Genomic DNA, 24,070 nt, shown 5'->3' with positions numbered 1-24,070 from the left:
TATATCCTGCCCTGCACTCATCACGTATTGCATCATTTTTTAAAAAAAAGTGAGGCAAAATTGAAAAATAGTACGTTTGGCCTTTAAATCCACGTCCGGGCTTTCCAACGAGCCGCCAACACGAATCCACTCCAGCGCCGGTGAATCCAAACCAGGTTTTACCGTTTCACAGCCAAGTCCCTATTTTCTACAGGCGACTAAAACGCGATTTAAAGCCTATATGTGTGCGCTTTTTGGTTTTTATCGGCACTGCACTCGTCTCGATAATAATTTCTTCCATCGACAACTCGACTCGTGCCTCACTTCGGGAAGAAAAGCCGTTTTTCCGAGGCTCGGAGGGAGCAGGTTATTGTGAGGTAAATAAACTCAGGCTAGGCTAAGCTAACGCGAACCCTGCGGATTTCCATCCGTCTGTCTGGTAAGTTGACTCAAATATCCCCCACGTTTTCCTCCCTGCTGTCTTCCAGCCACACTGAGACCCTTTTCGGTTCATATTTTGCTCAAACGTTGTCTTTTTTGGACATTCTGTGCGGCTAACGTAACGGTAGCTAAGCTAACGCTGGCTAGGATAAAGGCACGTATCGCCGCTTTCCTCCAAAATCTCAACGGTCAGTTTTTATATTGCTTATTTCTTATTTATCTGCTCGCCACTCGTTAAAACACCGGTTATATTTGCTGTGGCTTTTCGGTTTAGTGAGCAGCAGGCCGTTAGCGCAGAAGCTAAGCAGACAGACTGACAGCTCACGACTTTTTCGAATTTTCCCGTTCCACCTTAAATGGTGCAGCAGTTCCATTCTGGCGCCTGAGCCGCCAGAATGGAACTGCTGCACCATTTAAGGTGGAACGGGAAAATTCGAAACAGTCGCTGCCGAGTTGGAAGCTCAAGCAGCCACATTTAACATTTCAGCCTACCAGCTTCGTTTAAACAGCTCCGATGTCTGAATTTGCGTGGTCTGTAATAAATTCACACTGGTTTAAGAGCCAAAACTGCTTAATTTGGTCATTTATTGAGCCTAAAGTCTATGTAGCAGCGTTAGCAGTGCTGGCTATCGCAGCCTTTCTGTGCTTATTTTGGCTTTACTGCAGTCACAGGTTTCGCCCTTTTTCACCAAGAGTACAGTATTGGGTGTTATTGTTAATTTGGCAGTGCTGGTTTATTGAATTTGGTTATTATATGCCTATTTTTTCTTGCAGCCAGTCTGCGAGCTGGGAAAAAGGGAGGGGTGGCCTGCAGAGAGAGGGAGTGAGAGAGAGAGAGGAAAAAATGTTTCGATGAATGGTGCCCAGCCCTCTTCAGTAGAAAAAAAATAAAAAATAATCCAGAAAAATACGAGATTGCAACATTTGCATGTGAAAATTCAGTGCATTTCTTCCCTGATTTGCACTTGTACTAACTTTACGGTTTGTTTTTTTCCACACCTCCTGACATGAGGTGGTGTCCAGAGCCGGCTAACCCAGATATTTCTCACTGTTGAGCTGAAATAACTAAAACTATTTCACTTTCTTCAGCTTCTGAGTTTCTAAACGGGAAGATCAGCGGGTCAGTAGGGGTGTTTCCTTCTCCGTCAGCGTCGTGGACGTCGCTGTCAAGTCACCGAGGCCGAACGGCTCTGTTTATCTGGCCCAGATGGGCCTAATTTTCAGTCGTGCTCACATGTAGAGAAGCTGGACTGTCTAATATTTCAGTTAAAACTGAAAAAGTCTCATTACTCTGTGAGGAGAATAAAAGCAGGGTGAAATGTGGTGAGCGGCGCTGCTGCGAGTTGCCCTGTAAAGCCTGAAATAGTCGCGTAAAAGTCAGGGGGAGTTTTCACACCTCGTCGCACGTCTTTATGTATTAACGCCCCACACGCGCCACTCAGAAGAAGGTCCGGCTCAGCGTTTAGGCCTCGAATGATCTCAAAATCAACATCATACAGATGAAGATGTGACGTAAGTAGAGAGTTCGCTCACGTCCTCGGAAGATGCGACCGAGTTTTGATGGAGTTCTCTTCGGATTCTCTTTAAATGCGCTCAGAAAAGTCAGATTCGTCTGCTTGTGGGGGTCCAGAGCACAACCGACGGTACAAAACGTTCTTCTGCACGGTGCGGTTACATGTTTCCACCACAGAGGGCTCCAAATCCCCAAATCTTTCATAGTGTTGCTTTAATCTGGTTTATTGCTGTTGTTGGAAGAAAACCTCGTGTCTCCAAAGTGGTGACTTTACAGGAGAAGGAAAAAACGCACTTCACTTTTAATGTAAGTCGGTGGAAACAGACATTTTCCCAAGTCATTTTGGGCCACTTATTTTGGTCTGTTCTTCATGGAATTTACATACAGTGTAAAGGACAACAGGTACTTTCAAATTATGCCAAAAATGGAGATACAAGGTTTTCCTCTGACAGCAGTGATATACGTGTTTGTGCTTTGAGATTTTTGTACAGTCACTCTCGATTTTTCTAAAAACATGAATTTGGCAGTTTGGGTTGGCTGTGTTGCTTTTTTTTGCGGTATTTTAGGTGATATGGGATAGAGGTTTTTACAATATACAGTAATATGCCATTTTTGCATAACTGATAAGTTTCCATCTGATAAGTTTGAACGAAGGAAGCCCATCTGTGGAAAAAATCCACTTAAACAGGATTAATTTTGCCCTCTTTTTAATCAAACATGCGGTTTCTTCAGTGCTGGTGATTTTCCCTCATATTCTCAGAAAGGTGTGCTGTGACGTCCTGTAATGTTATCTGTCATGATATGAAGATCCTACTGACCAGCTCCAGTGTACATGACGTGAGGTGGGTAAATGCGCTTGTGCTGTATTTGGCGGCTGCTGCTGCACCGTGACCAACGTTTTGTAGCGCAATAATACACGCCTTGTTGCACCGAATAGTCAGTAACACTCTGTATTCGCGCTTTTAGGACCTGGCTGCCCACTGGTTGACATGGTTTCACCGATGCCAAGTTTATGCCACGGCACTACGCCGTGCTTTAGATACCTTCCCGCGCAGTTCTCTCCACAAAGCATTCCCACTATAAATGAAATTCCTGGAGAGGGGTCGGTTTTCTGTTAACGTAGCCCTGCATGATGGTGCGAGATGAACCCGGTACCGCCCGGCTCATTTCCCATTGGTTATCAGCACCTCGCTTCAGACCTAATTTGCATAAAGTTCAACTTTGTCACACCTTCACTTTGTGTCTCCGGTGTTTGCGCTGCCACGTGGTGCCGGAGTCATTGCTCTTACTGGAATTGAGTGACTTCCGGCCGCTTTGCTGCATCGTGTTGCCGCCGGTGTAAACGAAGGGTTACTGTTTGATGTTGCTTTTAATTTGATTCGTCTATTCGTTTAGTTCATATCGCGGCTAATAAAAAGTTACTCACAGTGAGTTTCAGATTTGGAAAAAAGTTTAGTAAAAATCAGCTAATCTGTGTAAACGAAGGGTCACTTTTTGGATTAGCATTATGGGAAAACTGAACGTTTATTTGTAAAAATTACAAGTGCAGAAAATAATTCAATTGAAGTAAATTCATCGAAAATAAAAATAAGACAATGCAGACATTTAAGCTCAGTAACCAGGTAGTAAACGTTCTGCACTTCCAGGCTACAGTAAATGCAGCAAGTGCTTTTCTGATGCGTTTGACTTTTTAGACCCGTGATCTGCCGATACCGATATGCTTCCCTGTTGTTTTATACATGCAGTGAAGCTCCTTTTTGTACTTTTCTAAGGGAAATCACTCAGAATTCTTGTGAAAATCGAAAGTAGGTAAAAAAATTCCTCACTTTCTTTGGAATAGTTTGTTAGTTTTAAAGCGCTTCAGACATTAAAAACGTGCTCTCTGTGCAAAACGTCGGGTCCATATATGGAGACGGGAGCCCTATTAGCTGACATGAGGAGGTGGGTAATGTAATTATCACCTGCGCCTTCAGTGATCGTAGTCCTGTCTGAATGCGCCTTGTCGGTCGTTCTTACTGACTGGGTCTGTAGAGATTCCAGCGCCTTTACCTTCTATAAAACAAACCGCAGAGCGACCTCAGGTTATGTTAATCCTGTGTGAATCGACATGTCGGTAAAAACACTGTCGCTTGGGTTCCCTGGCGAAGCTCAGTTCAGCTTCTTATCGGAGTTTTCCGCTTCCACACATTTACGTTTATGGCATTTGACAGACGCTCTTGTCCAAAGTGACTTACAGTTTGATCATTTTACACAGGCAGGTGAAGGCGGTGTTAGGAGTCTTGCCCTTGCTCTTATTGGTATAGTGTAGGGTGCTTACCCTGGTGGGGGACTGAACCCCAGTCTACAGTGTAGAAGGCAGAGGTGTTAACCACCACACTAACCAACCACACTTATTATAACTCTGAGGCCCTAGACGGTAACCATTTAAGGTGGAACGGAAAAATTTCAGCAAGAAGCTGCGAACAGGTGGACGACTGCAGCCTCGTTGTTCTCTGTGACTAAAATCAGGCCGATGTATAACGATACTGTCCTGTCTTACCTGGAAATTCAGAACAAAAACGTTTCATTTTATGTGCCGCAGTTGACCCTTTGCTGTGAGTTCCTACACTAACAGTGCAAATGAAGCGCTGCATTCACTTAAAACGGCGAGGTGAATGGGCTAAACGAAATAACGATGTTTCAACGTCTTTTCTCCTCCGATACGTATCCGATCTGTGGCAGTGCAACTCTGTCTAGACAGCCTGATCAGGATTCATACGTCAATCCAACTCCACATTCATTATTTCGCGCTGCTGAGACTCATAAACATTTGGGCTGATGTTTCTGTACCAAAAAATTAGGAGAGACTCTTCAAACCCTCCGTGTTTGAGGAGATTTTGGCAGAAATGGCCAAATATGACCATAGGAGAACGAGGCTGCAGCGTCAGATAACAGTCAAAAGCCAAAAGTTTAAAGAATCCGAGAACGTGAACCAAAGATGTCATCGCGTCACTTTTAAGGTGAGCTCCAACACGTTCTGGATGATGATCCCAACTGTCAGTCAGTGTCTGTATTGACGTGCAAAGATTTTCTCCAGTCTGATTGAACACATTCCGATTATAGATTAAGACTGAGGTGTTTATTCTCACTCTGCTCAACAATCCACTCAACATGCAGTTCCCCTCTGGGATCAGTAAAGGATTCTGATTCTGAATCTGATGAAAATCTTCGTTTATGTGCTCACGTGAAGTAATCTGATCCAAAAACACATGTGGAGAACCGCTTAGCGTAGACGTTACCATGACAGCCAGCATCGCATGAGTCCAGTCAGAGTGAGATGAGCAGCAGTGAGCAGTACTTGTGTTTTTGATTACTTTAAACTGACGGCAGACTCAGGAAAACGTCCTTCACATGTCCTTATTAAAGAAGGCTGAGAGGAAGACGTCGTCATCTGAGATGTCTTAAAGCTGGACGTCCGTCCCACCGCCGTCTTTTAAAGATCAGAGCATGAACTTCGTCTCCTCTGTAGACCAGTTTCCGCTCTGCGGTGTTGAACGGTACAAACTCTCACTATGACGCGACGCACATGCAGAACGGACTTAAACTTTCCGATAGGGAATGTAATCAGATACAGACGTTTACACGGATATTATTCTTCTATTTAATGGATTGTTTACAGGATTACGCACCTCGTTCAGTCAGACAGTTGTATTTCAAATGGCCTCAGTCAGACTAGTCTGTTCCGATTGAGACGTATACATGGACGTGTTCTGTTTCGATTGAGCAATTAGTTGAATTCATTATGGTTCATTAGGCTGCATGTAAACGTGGCAACTGAAGCTTCATGATCCCTCTGGGTTAGATCCGTGTATTCAGCCTACAGCAATTTAGCTCCACCCGCTCACACTGAAGTTATAAGGAGTGTATAAGGAGTATAAGGAGTGCACTGACTGTTTTGTCAGTGAAGCAGAGCCAGTCAGAACAAAGCTAATTTACATATACACTCATGGGCCACTTTATTAGGTACAGTTGTATTAGGTGTTCAGTTGCTTGTTAACACAAATAGCTAATCAGCCAATCACACGGCCGCAACTCAGTGCATTTAGGCATGTAGAGGTGGTCAAGACAACTTGCTGAAGTGCAGACCGAGCATCAGAACAGGGAAGAAAGGGGATTTAAGGGACCTTGAACGTGGCGTGGTTGTTGGTGCCAGACGGGCTGGTCTGAGTATTTCAGAAACTGCTGATCTCCTGGGATTCTCACACACAACCATCTCTAGGGTTTACAGAGAACAGTCCGAAAAAGAGGAAATATCCAGTGAGCGGTCAGTTGTGTGGATGAAAATGCCTTGTTGGTGTGAGAGGTCAGAGGAGAATGGGCAGACTGGTTCCAGATAGAAAGGCAACAGGAACTCAAATAACCAACCAAAATCTCTGAGGGACGTTTCCAACACCTTGTTGAAAGTCTGCCAAGAAGAATTAAGGCAGTTCTGAAGGCAAAAAGGGGTCAAACCTTTTACTAGCAAGGTGTACCTAATAAAGTGACCGGTGAGTGTACTAGTCTCTAACCCGCTCAGTTCTCAAGGGTGAAAATAGTCACCTGTAAGTGATTTATGACTGTTTTTATGGATGAATGTACACACATTTTATAATTTGACAGGGGAAAGATCAAATAGAGGACAGCTTGTGGGCTGTGTGTCTGTGAACCGGGTGATATTGTGAATCATTATGCTGACTGTATTAATGAAGCTCAGGTTACAGTGTGATCTGTCATTAGTCTGTGAGGCTGAATGGTTTGCTGGACGAGGCTAATCTGTAATTAGGAGTTGCTGTAGTCTGCAGTGAGGTGCTTGGTTTCATTTGCATTGAAGCTGATTATCATTAAGTGTTACCGTAATCTGACCTGGATAAGAAGGATGATGATGATGGTGATGATGATGATGATGGTGTTTGTCTGGTATTTCTTGAGATTCTAGTCACTGACCCTTAAACTACCAAATCATCTTCAGTCTGTAATCCACCTATTAGGAATTCTAGACCTTGACTTCGTTAATATTCTTCACTCTAAAACAAATGTGGTTCTTCAAGGAATCTTTGCTAAAGAAAATGGTTCTATCTAGAACCATAAAAAAAGACAGCCGATTTGGTCAGACTCTGAAGAAGAAACGACACCAAATTCCCAAACTGTCGTCACCACTGAGCAGCTTTTCAGTCGGCAGCTGTGACAGAAGAACAGGTGAACAACCTGGACTCAGCCAGAAATGAGCCCAACACCATTCGCCAGACGTGTCTGATCTTCAGAGTCTGACCAGATCAGACTGAGCCATAAAACTGACCCAATATCAGGTTCAGCTCAGTTTGGTCAGTTTCTCCAGATCAGTATTAATGTTGTTTTGTTCCAGCCGGTCTGTAAAGCTTCTTACAGCCCGTTTTGTTTGGCGAATGGTGTTGGGTGTTGTATAGTGTACAACACAGAACGGTCATGACAGCAGCCTAAACTGATGCTCTGCTTACACCGAATATTTTTATATTGTCTACTTTTTACTTATTTATGTATACAATTATTTTTGAGCCCTGACCTCCAGTCCTTATGTTGGTATTGATATGCAGTGTTAACTATAAAGATAAATAGAAAGTTAACAAAAATTGCTTAAAGGGCAAGTGTGCCTTATTATTATTATGTATTATTTAAATTTTTTTATGAGTTATAAAACCTTTTTTTTTTTTTGGTCCTCAGTTTTCTCCAATTCCACCCGCTAATTAGGACTCCCCCAACCACACGATAGGACTCCCCCAATTACACAAAGGCACCAAGAGCTGTGAAGCTCTACTGCATCTTTAGGAACTGCTGCTAACACAGCGTGATTGGGCAGCAGAAGGCGCTCGCAGGAAAACGACATCCGCCAGATCTGTTACTCCAGACAGCGGACGCCTGCGCTGACTAACATCACGCTGAGCGGTGGGGAAGACGGGGGGCCATCCTGCTCACCCAGTTGTGATCTCTTGGACTCCTGGCCACAGATGGCTGTGGCATCACCAGGAGGTTGTGAGTTCAATCCCTGATGGTGGGGCCAACGCTTAGACACTGGTGCCACTCAGGAGCCCCAAACGTGCTCTTTTTGTTGCTGTACCTTTAAGACTGTTACATGTATATGAGCTCTGTTCTGATTGGCTGTGCCTCGTTCAAAAAGCAGTCCAAGCTGAAACACTCCGTATAACTTCAGCCCGAGTGGGTGGGGCTGAACTGATGTAGACTGAATTGATGATGTGTACTTTGGCTGGTTTTCATGACATCAGTGTGTCAGTTGCATTGACTGAATAGGGCTTAAGCTGTGCTAACACGTTGCTGCAAACTGCTTTATTTAAACATCAAATGTGGATAAATTAAATTAATTAGGTCACCAAAACGTGTTTAAGTCCAAAAGTGTAAATGATTTTCCTTTTGGAAGCAGGATAAGGAATATATTGTGTGATAAGTCGTGTGACTGAGTGAAGAGCAGATGTGTGTTATGTTACGACAGGTGTAGCGATGGATGCTCTTAGGTTTGATACGATTTTCATTCTGAGATTTAATTGATTCTCGTTGTTTTATCTGCTCTCGTTCTTTACACAGAGCGGTTTGGCTGTGATATAAATGCACGTTCTCCAGTAGAAGCCGCTTTCTAACTAAATAAACCCCAGAAATTGCACCTGTAGCACCACCTGCACCGTTTGATGGCTTTCCAACTTGTGCGCTCCTGATTAAACTCAGCAGCTAATTGCCAGATTCAGTAGGTGTGTTAAGAGCAGGAAAATCGCCAAACTGAGCCGGGCGCCGACCCTCCAGGGTCACATTTCACCACTCCGCCGTAGAGTTTGTAAGACTCTTTTGAGAGTGGGTGTGTCCCCAGCATAAGGCCCAAACCCATTTCTTAATTTTACCCCTATCCCTTGTTTTTGAGTGTCCCCTCTTCCCTTGGAACTGAGTTACAGGGCAGTGGTTGAGATCTTCCCTCTCAAATGAGACCCTCTGATCAAAGAGCATCACTTCATTAACAGCTACCAGCGCTGCTCTGTAGGCGACCCTGCCCGTCTGCAGGGACAGCAGAGGAGGGGAAAGTTCAGGTCCTCACTGCTGGGCTTTAGTTACATTTAGGGATCATACGCCTTCAAAGAGGGGAAGAGGGGGGCAATTATTTATCACCACCCCAAGACGTAGGTAGGGTGAGGGGTGAAATGGGATTGGGCCTTGGTCTCACCCCTCCCCTCCCAGTTTATTCTGATAGGCTCCACCAGATGCCTAGTTTTGATCATTGTGGTTTCCACAAAAAAAACGTAAATAAGAGATGCTCCTAAGGGAGTGAGGCGTGTATCGGTCATGCAGTTTTACCTTTCCGTGCTTTCATTTCCGCTTCACCTTTGGTACTGTGTGCTGGACTGGCTGTGTTCTTGTACGTAACATCCATGTGTTTAATCAGCGAATAGGGCTGTGTTTGTAATTTCTCTGCGTTCTTCTCTTCAGCCCCTGGCCAGCCTTTCTCCTTGTCGCTGTGGCTTCGTCTCTGAGATGCAATAGAGGAGAGCCTTCGACGTTCCACTTGCTGGATAACATCTTAACACTTCACCTTTGGCACTGTGACGTTGACCTCACTGCTCCTCCCTGCGCTGGTGGCCCTTCGCATCGGGCCAGAACCATGTGAAGCCCTTCTTATGCAGCTCTGAGTGGACTGTAGGACTATTGCGGTAACGCCCCCCTCCAGACCTGTAGGGGGCTCCCTGTTTAACTCCTGCCTGAGCAGAGACTCCGCCCCAAACCCCATCTACACTAAAGGCCCTTAACCCCGCCCCCTGAGAGCTTTCCGTTAGCGTCGAGGGCTAGCCATGATGTTCCGGGACCAGGTGGGGATTCTGACGGACTGGTTTAAAGGCTGGAATGAGTGCGAACAGACGGTGGCGCTGCTGTCGCTGCTCAAGAGGGTGTCGCGGACACAGGCGCGCTTCCTGCACATCTGCCTGGAGCACTGGCTGGCGGACTGCACCGAGATACACTTGCTGGAGGCCGAAGCCAACAATGCAGGTAAAGGGGTTTATTAGACTGTCACGATTGAACTTGATTAAGAAAATTAATAATAAGCCTGGATGAATTGGCAGTGATTAGTCCATGATTTATGTGATGATATATGGGGTGGCAAAAATATATCATCACAGTAATTCGATGTGTTACGATCCACACAGCCATTTATATGAACCGTTGACCTGGTTTTCTCATATTTTTCGTATTTTTATATTTCAGCGATGTCATTCTAAAGGCTTCGTAGTTTCCTCTTTAACTGTTGTAGGTTCTTTGAAAGGCTGTGTGCAGCTTTCCTGGCCTTTTTTGAAACTGTGATTGTTTTATTCATGGCAAAACAAAGTGTAATTACTTGATTACTAATATAGCAACATATTTCTTTCTGCACGCTGCACCTTGGCTGTGATATTTCTTTAACAGTGTCTCGGTAACTGCAGTGTAATTTCATGACATGTTTATTTCCTAAAGGCATTGGTTGTTTTGTTTTTGTAGCACTTTTTACAACGAATGTTGTCATGAGGGCTGAAAGTGCTGGTCTTTTTGGCCAAGAAAGGTCTTATCACATTAAAGTATGCCACAATACACTTTTCTGAGCATGTCGATGTTTAAGTATTGGTACTTAAAGAACACTGACTGCATATTTCATTACAGAGGGAGCAGAATTGGGCCTGATTGGATTTAGTGCAGTGCAGTTTGTGAAACACTGGAGAAAAATAATTTGTTGTTGTTGCTATTATTATTATTATTATTATTATTATTGCTATAATTACTATCTTTAGTAGTAGAAGTAATATTACAGCCTCTTTTTGTGTCATTACAGGTTCTGTTTCATCTGTTCCAACTCATTAATTATTTTTTTTGTTTGCCCCCCACCACCAAATTGTTCAGTCTAAGTATGACTGAGCAGTATATCATTACCGTGATTAATTATGTATCATTTTCTGAGAAAACAAATATATAGAGACATTGTGTATCCTGAAAAAATTTTTGGAGTGATATTTTTTCCAAATCACCTGCCTCTATAGAAGTGTGTAATTTCGATACCCAGGATTGGAAATCCTTGTCCAGTGAGGTCAATCTCTTTGGTCTTTAATACTGAATCTATTACTGAATGTTTATCTCTCTCTTTCTCATCTCCTCTCCTTCAACCCTGCCTCCTCCAGCCATCGTCAGTCAGTGGCAGCAGGAGCCGAAGGAGAAGGCCGTCTCTCTGCTGCTGTCTCACCTGCCGTTGCTGCAGCCGCGGAACAGCGAGGCGAAGTGCGAGTACATGAACCTGCTGCAGAAGGTGCTGAGCCACACCATCGAGAGCAGCCTGTTCGTGGAGGAAAGCCGCCAGCTGCTCTCGTACGCCCTCATTCACCCGGCCACCACGCTGGACGACCGCACCAACCTCGCCCTCTGGCTCAACCACCTGGAGGAGCATTTGTCGGCCCGCCCGCCCCCTCCCCCCGGACCGTACCACCACGCCCGGCAGGGCTCGGACGAGTGGCCCGGTCCCACAGAGTCTCTGGAGGCGCACGGCTGGCACGATAAGCCCCCCTCGACCTGCAGCTCGCCTGCCGGACAGAACGGGCACATGGCTTTCCCGGGCACGGGCGGGGTGCCCTCGCCAATCAGTATCAGCAACAGCACGGGTCAGTAGTGTGGGGGACCGTGTGTGCATAGTTTGGAAAATTAAATAATGTGGAGGCAGAAGAATTGGCTGATAAATGGAAAAGGAGCATGTTTACATGCACTTAATAATCCGATCACTGCAGGAAATCAGATTTTGTCAGTAATCTGATCAGCACTGGGTGGCGCTGCGTAGCTTTTGCACACTAGTCTAGCCATTCACTCACAACAGCGCTCATTATTTTGCGTTTTATTTTTATTTATTCGTTTAACCTCATGTTAAAAACATTTTCCGCTTTAGTGAGAAATTGTTCGTTAAACGTTATTCTGCTTTTTATGTTTTTGTGGTTTTCTCTGATCAACTGCTTCCTCAGGCCTCCCCGGTCAGGTGCAGCCGAGCCCTCTGAAGCGCTCCATGTCCCTCATTCCCGCCACTCAGCCGGGCTGTGGCTCCGATTGGCTGAGCCAGGATGACATGGGCGTGCGGCAAGGCGTGGGCGGTGCCGAACACGCCCCTCTCTCGCCGCAGGGCAGCGTGGCATCATCGGGCAGCGAACAGACAGAGGAGCAGACCAACACACGCAACACCTTCCAGGAGGACGGCAGCGGCATGAAAGGTCAGAGAGCATCATGTTTAAATATAATATTCATTTGCATATTCATTGTTGAGCACTGTCAATGTTTTAATGGAAGGTAACAAAGAATTTTTAGTTTTCACGTTGTGTGTGGTAAATGGTGCTTAATGCCATTGGGTTGGTATAGTGTAGTAGTGGTTGGGTTGGTATAGTGTAGTAGTGGTTGGGTTGGTTAGTGTAGTAGTGGTTGGGTTGGTATAGTGTAGTAGTGGTTGGGTTGGTATAGTGTAGTAGTGGTTGGGTTGGTATAGTGTAGTAGTGGTTGGGTTGGTTAGTGTAGTAGTGGTTGGGTTGGTTAGCGTAGTGGATAACACATCTGCCTTCTACACTGTAGACTGGGGTTCAATCCCCCACCAGGGTAACCACCCTACACTATACCAATAGTAACAGTAGACTCCCTCTTGGGCAAGACTCCTAACACCACCTTGGCCTGCCTGTGTAAAATAATCAAATTGTAAGTCTCTCTGGATAAGAGCGTCAGCCAAATGCCGTGAATGTAAATGCCATTAGGACATGCGCTAAAAACAGAGGCCAGTTTTCAGATTGAACCGGTTAAAGTGATGGTGTCTGTATGTGCTCTGATAGACGTGCCGACGTGGTTGAAGAGTCTCCGCCTACACAAGTACGCCTCGCTTTTCTCCCAGATGAGCTACGAGGAGATGATGGTCCTGACTGAACAGCATCTCGAGTCACAGGTGAGCTTCGCCCACTGACTCATGTCAGCAAACGGAAACGCTCAGACGATCTTCTGGTGTGTTCGGCGGTACGTTGTGCAAATTTCCAGACCTTCATGTGTGCACGTGTACTAGACCCGGGCAATATCTAAAAATAATTTGCTATATTTTCACTGAAAAATATCAGGCTATCATTGATAATATTGCCACTCCACACAAAAAAAAGAACTCAAAGATACTCGTGGCCCTCGGCAGCTTGGACTTGCTTGTTTTTTTTGTGTTTTATGTGCTTTTTGTAACCATTTTAATGAAAATCTTTAATAAAAGGTACACTTGTTAAATAATATGCTGGGTAAACAGACATCTTCTGAAAATTGTTTCATCATTGGTGTAATAAACGTTACTGCAAACGCGCGTCCGTGAACTTCTGACGTGTATTCGTGGACACTTATGTGGTGATAGTTCTCCCTGCTGGAGAAACATCAGTCTGCAAGTGATTTCCTGAGCCATGCCCAAGCGCTGCCCACTCTAAAAGGAGTTTTCTGTCGTTACAGCAGTGTTGTAAGTGTAATTTAACTAACCAGTGGGACACAATCTGTACAGAAAATACTGCGCATTTTACTCCCATACAGCGGAGACATTGGGCAGTTAATGGTACCAGAGCTTTTAAAGACCCCATTTCACTCAACGTTTTAAGAGTAAAAGTAAATAAAACATTGTGTTAATTTGACATTTATTTATTGCCTTTTTCTGAGAACACCGGCCATAGACGAGGATCAGAGGTACTTTCGCTTCAGGTTAGAGTTAACTTTGCGCTACGAGCTGCGACACCGGCTCTTGTGTTTACAGAAACGGTAGGCCATTAACTAATATGAATAATAAGAGAACAAATCCAGATGTTGAGTTTGCTATTTTTGGCCTGTATTCTGTCTGTATGCTGTTTTATCATTAGGCTGATTTAGATTATTACTACTTTTCAAATGTATGACTCCACCCATATTTGCATTATTGTTGGTGTGGATCGCAGAAAAAATACTCATTGAGCGCCCCCTTGTGGGAAGACAGAATTATTCAGGAGAAAATTAGTTAATTTTCTCTTCTACACTCAAAAAAAGATGGTTCTTCAAGAGTTCTTTAGTAAAGACAGTAGTTCTCTATAGAACCATGAACACTCAGACAACCCTTGATTAAATGGTTCTTCAGATTAATGGAGAACGTACTGTATGTAGAACTTTTTCGAAAATGGTTCTGTACAGAACCAAAAAGTGTTGTTACAGTATCAGGTTTGTAAACAATAGAAGAACCCTTTTTGATGCTGTATAGAACACATTCTCCATCAGTCTCAAGAACTATTTCACCAGCAGAGAACCTTTTAAACATGCAGATGCTTTTGTGAATGTTTTATAGAACCATTGTCTTTACTAAAGAACCCTTGAAGAACCATCTTTTTTTTTTTTTTTTTTTTAAAGAGTAAATAAAATGTCTATGAATAAATAGTAATAGTGATTCCCTCCTCTGTCCGATATAGAACCTTTTTGAAAAGCACCAAAAAGGGGTTCTTCCACTGTAATGATGTCAAGCTTGTCATGATATAGGAACCCTTTTCGAAAAGGTTCTATTTAGAACCATACAAAACACATTCTCAATCAATCTAAAGAATCCTTTAATTGTGCAGTGGGTTCTTTGAGTGTGTTTATGGTTCCCATAGAACCATCTTCTATACTGTAGAACCCTAAAGAACCATCCTTTTTTTTTTAAATTTTTTTTATGTAATAGTCTTGGCTTTCCATCATCACACTGCCTCAGTGTTGTTTGAAATTGTGCTACATGTTCTGTTGTAGAACGTGACCAAAGGCGCCCGGCACAAGATCGCACTGAGCATCCAGAAGCTGCGGGAGCGGCAAAGTGTCCTCAAGTCCCTCGAGAAGGTGAAACAAACTCAACAACGTCCACAAACCAACCAGGGCTGCATGATGTTTGATATTCATTACCTCAATACTGATTCTCACAATACTGATGTGGCAGAAGGCTCCGTTTTTACAGTCACTGTCTCAGAAATATATATTTTTTGATGTTTTAATGAGTTAACTTGCTCGTGTAACCTGAAAGTCAGTTATTTTATTAAGTGGAGAAAAAAAAAAACTTTAACCATGTCGCATAATTGATTTATTAGTGACTTCAAACATATTGTAAGACATGTTGAATGTGACAGTACGAGTGTTTTGTCCAAATTGTGCAGCCTTGGTTCCAGTCAGGCCTTCCTTTCTTGTGTCTTTTTGAAGAAATTTCTTCAGAACAGTCACAGTTAACATAATTTCATTTCTTACAGGATATTCTAGAAGGTGGGAACGTTCGGAACGCTTTGCAGGAGCTGCAGCAGATCATCATTACCCCAATCAAAGCTTACACCCCCCCCACTGCTGCCCAGAGGGAGGCGGAGCCTGGAGCCACGCCCACCGACAAAGCAGCCAATCCCGTGGAAGATAAGGACACGTCTGTGGAGGGATTCCAAACGCATAATCCTCCTCCGTGTGACGGGGAGTCGTCGACGACACCGATTTCAGAAGGAGATATTCCGGGACAGTTCACTCGAGTGATGGGGAAAGGTAGGGGGCAGTGACTGAGGGTGGGAGGGAAACATCAACACGGCATAACATGGCTGGGTTTTAGCTTTAGAATTACTGTCCACTCATAGAGACTCAAGTATTGAGGTTTATTAACATTTAACGTTTATTCTGACCGCAGTTAGACTGATGCATTAAGCCAGGGTTACACTACACGACTCCTACCCCAGTTTTAGCCCTGATTCTCAGTCTCCCGTTCTCCTGTTAATAGGAGACGCAAGTAAACAAACATGAGCTGCTGCTGCTGCTGCTTTCTCTGCAGTTTGCACTGACGCAGTAAAGAAGCGGTAGGTGAACATGTTTTAAGTGAAACTCGATTGTGCCTCAGCTCAATAAAACGGAGAGCAGGAGCAGCAAGTAAGCAAAGAAAAACGCAGAGGAGTCTCTCGCGTGTGGAGCGAAGCTTTTTAATGAGCGCAGTTTAAGGCATGATTGAGTTTATGTACATTTAAAACTCTAAAAATGCCAACTGGACACATTTTTGAATCCATGAGACTCACTTGAACATGTTTACCTGCTGCTTTTTTTAATATTTCAGCATAAACGGCAGTGAGGCACTTCACGTTTGTTTATTTGGGGCTCCCAGTAACGTGTTTTTTTTAATTTTTTTATTTATTTATTTATTTTTTTTTTCTTTTTTTTAAGTGACCTTTATTACTCCCACAACAGGGAAATTTCACCTCTGCATTTAACCCATCCGTGCAGGGAAACACCACATACACACTAGTGAACACACACACTAGGTGTAGTGAGAGCGGTGGGCAGCTTGCCCAGAGCGGTGGGCAGCCCTATCCACAGTGCCCGGGGAGCAGTTGGGGGTTAGGTGTCTTGTTCAAGGACATCTCAGTCATGGACTGTCACCTCTGGGGATCGAACCGGCGACCTTCTGGTCACAGGGCCGGTTCCCTAACCTCCAGCCCACGACTGCCCCCAGTTGAGTAGTGCATGACCCCCAGTCGTTTAGTGTGGACCCCCTGATATTTCAGTTGCCCAAACCAATCGGACAGTGTGAGGCTCCCAGTCTGTTGTGATCTTTAAACCCAAGGCTTTACCAAACAGCATTTCAGTCTGAGTCCACAAGATGGGGCAGTTTCTCTCTGATGAGAAGGTTTCTGTCGCTGGCCTTATCGTAAGGTGAGGAAGCAAAGTGCCTTAGGCTTGCGGATGTGCATGCGTATGTATTTTTAAAAATGTTTTTTCCTCTGTGATTTGATTTGGCCTTCCATCCACACGGAAACACGTTTTTCATCCACTGAAAACGGAGGTTTTTGAAAGGGCTCTCCAGACTGGAGATGGTTGAAAACTCAGATTTCGGGTTTTTGTGTGCAGCTTTTTTGAGAACCCGGTCCGAAGTGTGACCGACGACCGGGTTGTTTCTTTTTGCTCGGCGGTTTGTGATTTGAGTTCTATAACCATGTTTCCAACATTAACTCTCGGTGCAGATCTGTTGTCTAAATAAACCCTAACTTGGCTTCTCTATCTAGTTAGGACTGTGTGGGTGTTTTGGAGTCGATGGAGTAGCCGTGGCACCGTAAACAACTTCACTGTACTCCTGCAGTCTCCTCTCTGTCTTTAACACCTCAGCATGTTTCTTGCGGAGATGCCGTAATTGCGCAGTGGTTCATTCACTGTGTCGTGCACATGGCAGCTGAACGAGCTCCGTGGAGGAAGGCGCTATGTGACAAAGCCTCTGATTGGTTGGTTAAAAAAAGGCGTGCCCTGAAACAAAAATGGACAATTTTGAGGCGCTTCGGCTTCATCAGACGCACTTATACTTCACTGTGAAACGCGCATTTGTTAAATATACAGTGAATATCTCCTGAATGTAAGATGCTCAGCCTGTTATTCAGTAGTACTAACTAGGACTGAGCCCCAGAACATGTAGGTCATCGTATATTTGGGTTCACAAGAGGACGAGGCTGAAGCTGGCTTCACCACCTTCTGGTTCAAATTTCCCAGTTCCACTTTAAATGGTGGCAGTGTTCTGAACTCAAACGTTGCCATGGTTACTGTGAAAGAATAGTTTTCCAGCAGTCGGGAAACTAGTCATAAAATGTCATGGCGACGTGGAGCATCTTCATAAATAAATACAGATTTAGAACCATTTTGCCAGCTGTGTGGAATTAGACCTCTGCATTTAACCCATCCGTGCAGTGAAACACACACACACTAGGGGGCAGTGAGCACACTTGCCCAGAGAGGTGGGCAGCCCTATCCACCGCGCCCGGGGAGCGATTGGGGGTTAGGTGTCTTGCTCAAGGACACCTCAGTCACGGCCTGTCAGGAGACTCGTGACTAGCTTTAATCTGGGTCTCCCAGACTTGCACTAATATTTTAAATCATTAGTTTGTGATTTTAGTTAATAATGAATTATACATTTATTATTAGGAATTAAGAACCATTTGTCAGTGTTAACACACTGTGACAATAAAACCTTTATTGTGAGAACACTTGCCCAGAGAGGTGGGCAGCCCTATCCACCGCGCCTGGGGAGCAACTGGGGGTTAGGTGTCTTTCTCAAGGGCTCTTCAGCTATGGACTGTCAGCCGAGATGCTCGAGCCATCCAGGGCTGGTTCCCCTCACAGGGCTGGTTCCCCTCACAGGGCTGGTTCCCCTCACCTCCAGACCACGATTTATATCTCATCACAAAGTTTTGCCCCATGACTATGATAAGATTAGGATGTTGTATTTCAAATGTTTTTTTATTTCAAATTGCAGTGAAACAGTTTTTGCTGCCTTGCCTGCTGTAAAGAAGAGACTGTCCAGATGCATGTTGAGTGCTGAGTTGCACACCTGCTTAGAGTGAATCATATAGTAAACAGCTGCCTGGTTCAGAAGCGATTCAGGCATGAATATAAACTCATAAAATGCAATATTTGGAATTAACAACAGTTGCTGCTTGCGTGACATGCAGAATTAGCAGCATCCAATGTGTATAATAGGCATCAGTAATGTACGTCGTATATGAATGTGCATTGAATCATTTAGAAAGTGTGTTGTGACAGTTTTGGACCGTATTGCTCACTGCATGAAGTCGGCTGTGTGTTTCAGTGTGTACTCAGCTTCTGGTGTCCAGGCCGGACGAGGAGAACATCAGCTGCTACCTGCAGCTCATAGAGAAGTGTCTAACACATGAGGTGAGTCTTCTGTGGGGCAATCACATGAATGTTGAAATTGAAGGGGAACTCCACCGAATTTTAAAAGTTCCTCCATAACTCAGTGTGTGACGTGAGCAGAGAGGTTCATGGTGGTTTGGTGTGAAACGGTTCAGATGTCTTTACAATGGTGGTGATGGGAACCAGGGGTTGCCATGACGACAACACAGATATAGACACTTTATTTACCATCCAGAACCACCAGAGAACCTACATGAGTCTCCTGAGTTTATATTGATATATTATATAGATTATATAGAATGTTGATGATGGAAAACAGTGGAAAATCTGAAATAATTGGGACTATATTGCCTTACAACTAGATTATAGACCAAAATTTTCTCAAAACTATCATAAAACAGTGTCTTAGTGATCAGGCAGTGAATTTGTAGCCATTTCATGTAGGAACTTTCTCTGAGGAGCTTTTAGAGGTGGACATCTTGTTCCTATCACCACCACTGTGAACAATTCTGAGCATTTCACACCAAACCACTCTCAGTGTAAATTATATCCTTATGGTTAAATTATGCAGTTCAATTCAATTTAATGTAGTTTTTAATATCACATCTAATTACTTCATTCACTGTAAAATCACAATGACCTGTAATGTGGTTTATGATCAGTCTCTGTGATTTGGGACGTGTCCTCTGTCATTGCAGGCGTTCACAGAGACGCAGAAGAAGCGGCTGGCGTCGTGGAAACAGCAGATGCTGAAGTTGCTCCGCCTCTTCCCACGGAAAGCCATGCTGGACATGCCCATGTACCGTCAGAAAGGGTCCGTCTCAATCGATCCTGTCTTTCTTTTTACGTTTGTTTTACGTTAGGTCTCATTTTTATCATATCTATTTTTCCCCCTTCATTCTTAAATTTCTTTTTCCTCCTTTTTTAATTTTTGTTCATTTTTCTTTTTGTCGCTTCCTTTTTTCTTTTTAGAATTCTTTATTTGCTCCATTCTTTCGTATTTTTCTCTTCTTTTTTACATTTTTTACATTTACATTCAATTTTTTTAATGTATTTATTGCCCTCTTTTGTCCATTTTTCTCTTGGTTTTCTTTTTCTTTCATACATTCTTAATTTTGGCCCTTTTTTTCCTCTCATACTGTCTAATTATTCTCATAACAAATTATTCTATAATATTAACTGCATTTAAAATGATCTTTTTTCTCCTCCTTGCTGCAGATGGGCATACGGCTCAAACTCTCTGCCCACAGCGGGCTCTGTGAGCGGAGGTTTGGGCCGACGGGGGCAGAGGCAGTTCCCCATCCCCCCGCGCGGCGCGCTGCCCCCCACCCGCATTGGCCTCATGACCCCCGGGGGCATCACCGGAGCATCGCCGCGGCACACGCTCGCCAACCCCACCGCGCTCACAGGGCAGGGCCGACAGGTCAGATACACAACTTGCTCCTTGAATGGGATTCGTCCGATTTTTGCAGAGTGAAGTCAGACTTGACTGTGTAAGCGTATAAATCTGGTGAAGTTTGTTAAAGTGTGTGTTTATTTTGTGTTTCAGAACCTGTGGTTCGGTAACCCTGGAGGCAGTAACAGCATGCCCAGCCAGAGCCGCAGCTCCGTACAGAGAACACATTCTCTACCAGTACACACGTCCCCACAGACCATGCTTCTGTTCCAGCAACCAGGTACAGTCACGCTGACGCTCTCTGAGCGCTCGTCCCACCACCCGCAGCTCAGATCAGCATTTACAGTAATATATAAGGCCGGTGTCATTAGGAGACACATCCATCAAAATCAAACTCTCAGCTGTGTGCCGGATATTTCTCAGGGAAGACACACAACTTTCTACAGTCTAAATGCTCATTATTGGTGCTCAAATTTAGATAAAGCTGCTTTATGAGAGGCTTCGCAGTAGGAAACCTGGGTGCGATTTTAGACTCTGAGATCTGTTTTATCTGCATGTAAACAGTCACTAAAGTAGCTTTTTATTATTTGAGAAATGTCGCCAAAGTTCAGCCTCTTCTCTCTTAGAGCGATGCAGAGAAACTTGTTCATGCATTTGTTAGAAGCAGAGTTGATCACTGTAATGGTCTTCTTACTGGACTTTCTAAGAAAACAGTACTTCCTTTCCAACTTGTACAAAGCAGCAGCGCAGATCCTAATAAAGACAACATGACACTGGCTGCCTGTGACATTCAAAGCTATTTCACTAGTTTTAAGGCTCTAATTAGTTTCATATTTTTTTTGTTTTAAATAGATAATTACAGCGTATTATGTTTTCACCAGGCTGCGTTTACACAGCAGGTAAAAGTGGCCCAGATCCGATCTTCTTCCTCATGTGTGTCAGTGTGAACAGATAAACACACTGAATCTGACATTTTCAATTCCGATTTGAGACTCTTTCATATGTGGAACTGAAATCCGATCCGTATCCGACCTGCGGCAGTGCGGCTCCGTCTGAACAGCCAGATCGGAATTCATGCGACTTTTACGTCAGTCCAACTCGACATTCGTCATCATTTCACGCTGCTGAGTCTCAAACATTCAGGCTGATGTTTCTGTACCAAAAAATTAGAGGTGACTTTTCGCAGCCGCTCCAAGTTTGACGAGGTTTCGAACGAAACAGCCGAGCGCGGCCGGAGGTGCCCGAGGCTGCAGCGTCAGAGAACAGCTCACAGAATCCAAGGACACGATCCAAAGAAGTGGCCGAGGCCGAATAACGCGCCCTTTTTACTGCAAACTCGAACACACTGTGGGTGATGAGTCCAGCTGTCAACCAGTGGAACTTCATAATCGCTCCTGAGATGCTGGCAAAGATGAAACCGGGAGCAACTGGTGTTCGCTAGTTGTCATCGTTGTTTACCTCCGAACGAGCCACATGAAGCATTGCTCTTTTGTGCTTGCGACTCAGTTTAGGAGCTGATCTGTTCAGACGGTCACATACAGACCACATTTAAAAGACGAGCTGAACAGCCAAACAAATCAGATTCGGGCCACTTTTACCTGCTGTGTAAACGTGGCCTTATATACGTGCGTAGATCATAAATCTCAAAGCACCTTTTGGGATGTAGTGTGTTTGTATCTAAATATACGTTGTATTATTGTATAATAAAATAACAATACAGTGACTCCCAGAACGCACGGTCTCTCCGCACTCCTCTTTCTTTCCCTGACCGCTTTGCTTTTGCCTTTCTTTTCCAGAATGCCAGGTTCCAGGGACGGATCTGGAGATCAACCCCACGCTGGAGTCACTGTGCCTCAGTATGACGGAGCACGCCTTAGAGGGTACGGCCAGCCGCCGCCTCAGACCTTCTGACCGTATTACAGACGCATCATAAGTCGGGCGTCTGATCTGTTTGGTCACCGTGACGACTTCAGTTAGAACTGAGTTTATGTAGCTGCTACAGATCAACTGTAACTTCATAATCTAATCCAATAGCTCCACAGAAGAAAATCGTACTTCATACAGAAGCCCTGAAGGTTTTTTAAAAACATAACCATCTGAGGATGAGGTGGGGGTTTGAAATACTTAGCATTAGCATGCTAATGGTTTGCCAATTAGGCCCCCAGTACTTTTTTTTTTTTTTTTTTTTTTTTCTTTCCTTTTCCTGGTTCATTTAAGAGCTGCCCCCACTGGTCAAAGCTGGTATAACGTGCTGAGCGTTTCCCATTTATTTCATACAGCACTGAAAACCAGTGAGGTAGAAAAGCAGGTTTTTAAAGGCTGAAATTGTAAAAGGTTATGATAAAATATTTTATCCAGCTGTTTTTGATTATACAAGCAGAAAAAGAGGAATATCGTGGATCTTGAACTAATTTTTTTTTTTTTTAATTTCTTCCATTTTCCCATTCAGGGCCTCCATAATTAATGCGTTTGACTAGGCATCATTTTCTAAACGCTCAACTAACTTTAAAGAAAACCGCAACAGTGTCTCAACTTCTGTCTTTCCGTCTCTTCAGCCGTTCTGTTGAAAACGGAATATAATTGTTTTAAGGAAGCTGTTACAGCAAGTTCAGTGGAAGTAACCAGCACTATTAGCGTTTACATGCTCATAATGAATGATGACTTCTGTGATACGAATTTTTGAAAAATGTTTTATCTTGAACTTGTCTGAACTTAACTTGGGACAAACGAGATTTAAAGGGGAACTCCACTGTGAGATACTAAAGGGCGTTTTGAGGCAGATTTTCCGCTATTTTTCCATCATCAACATTCCATATAAACTCAGGAGACTCGTGTAGGTTCTCTGGTGGTTCTGGGTTGTAAATAAAATGTCTGTATTTGTGTTGTCGTCATGGCGACGTCTGGTTCCCATCACCATCACTGTAAAGACGTCTGAACCATTTCACACTAAACCACTCGGAATCTCTCTGTTTACACCTCACACACTGAATTATGCAGAAATTTAGAAAAAATTGGTGGAATTCCCCTTTAAGAAACAGATTACAGCTTTTAAATTTGTTTTTAGAGATCATACTAATTCTCTCTCTCTCTCTCTCTCTCTCTCTCTCTCTCTCTCTCTCTCTCTCTCTCTCTCTCTCTCTCTCTCTCTCTCTCTCTCTCTCTCTCTCTCTCTCTCTCTCTCTCCCTCTCCTTCTCCCTCTCCTTCTCCCTCTCCTTCTCCCTCTCCTTCTCCCTCTCCTTCTCCCTCTCCTTCTCCCTCTCCCTCTCCTTCTCCCTCTCCTTCTCCCTCTCCTTCTCCTTCTCCTTCTCCTTCTCCCTCTCCCTCTCCCTCTCTCTCTCTCTCTCTCTCTCCCCCAGATGGAATGGACAGAACATCAACAATATGAAAATAAAAAGCAATGGAAAAAGGAATTTTGCAATCTCACACTTCACTTTGCAACCGAGTCATGCGTTCGGTGCCCACGGCCCCCAGAACATACATATATGCTAAACAAACAAAGGAGGAAAAAAAAAACTAAGCAAAGCAACACGAGTCACTACAAAAGAAAAAAGAAATGACAAAAAACTAACTGTGTACATGTTCTCTTGATATTTTTCTACTTTATTATACTTAACTAAGTTTATTATAAATGGAATACAGATGACTATTATATGAGGGGGGGAGGAGGCGTAGTGTGCTGAAGCTGCTTAGCGTCCTCCTGTAGAACTGCCTCCAACAGCCTGAGGGAGGCGCTCTCGCTCCCGTTCACACAGAGGAAGAGAGCATCGTCCAGGTTCCCTTCTCTTCGCTCGCTGTCCCTCGCTCCCTTCCTTTCGCTCACGACGTCGGGGCCCCTGTCGTTTTGTGCACTCGTGCGATGCCGGTTGATCGTCACTAGCTTTCGTTGATCGTAAGCAGCGTTTCTAACGTCAGCGCGCGCGGCTGAGCCGACGAATGGCTTTGCTGGCATGACGGGAGGGTCGTCGCCCAAAGGGAGGTTTATGCCCGCAGGCGTGTGCAAAAGTTTTGGCGCCCCCTGGTGAATTCCGTGCTTTTGTTGATTTTGTAA

General features: G+C 44.2%; 1 protein-coding gene across 1 annotated transcript; it reads left to right on the top strand.

Moving 5' to 3' along the window:
* Nucleotides 1-126: 126 nt before the first annotated feature.
* LOC108443021 (protein Smaug homolog 2) lies at nucleotides 127-23,572 on the top strand. The gene is made up of 13 exons (XM_017723404.2): nucleotides 127-418; nucleotides 9,413-9,967; nucleotides 11,125-11,598; nucleotides 11,950-12,192; nucleotides 12,796-12,905; nucleotides 14,726-14,812; nucleotides 15,214-15,490; nucleotides 18,561-18,646; nucleotides 19,324-19,439; nucleotides 19,844-20,048; nucleotides 20,175-20,301; nucleotides 21,818-21,901; nucleotides 23,379-23,572. The coding sequence occupies exons 2-13, from the start codon at nucleotides 9,772-9,774 to the stop codon at nucleotides 23,405-23,407; spliced, it is 2,034 nt and encodes a 677-aa protein (XP_017578893.2). The 5' UTR covers nucleotides 127-418; nucleotides 9,413-9,771; the 3' UTR covers nucleotides 23,408-23,572.
* The last annotated feature ends 498 nt before the right edge of the window (nucleotides 23,573-24,070 follow it).

This window comes from Pygocentrus nattereri, chromosome 17 (assembly GCF_015220715.1).
Source record: "Pygocentrus nattereri isolate fPygNat1 chromosome 17, fPygNat1.pri, whole genome shotgun sequence".
Taxonomy (NCBI): Eukaryota; Metazoa; Chordata; class Actinopteri; order Characiformes; family Serrasalmidae; genus Pygocentrus; species Pygocentrus nattereri.
Note: the sequence above shows the minus strand (reverse complement) of the source record. Positions and strands in the feature narration are given on the sequence as shown.

Bases quoted from the DNA above. Each gene is read 5' to 3' on its own strand.
- LOC108443021 (XM_017723404.2), top strand. From the start codon at position 9,772: ATGATGTTCCGGGACCAGGTGGGGATTCTGACGGACTGGTTTAAAGGC. The intron at 9,968-11,124 runs GTAAAGGGGTTT...TGCCTCCTCCAG, and splicing joins GGCCGAAGCCAACAATGCAG to CCATCGTCAGTCAGTGGCAG. The intron at 12,193-12,795 runs GTCAGAGAGCAT...GTGCTCTGATAG, and splicing joins GGACGGCAGCGGCATGAAAG to ACGTGCCGACGTGGTTGAAG.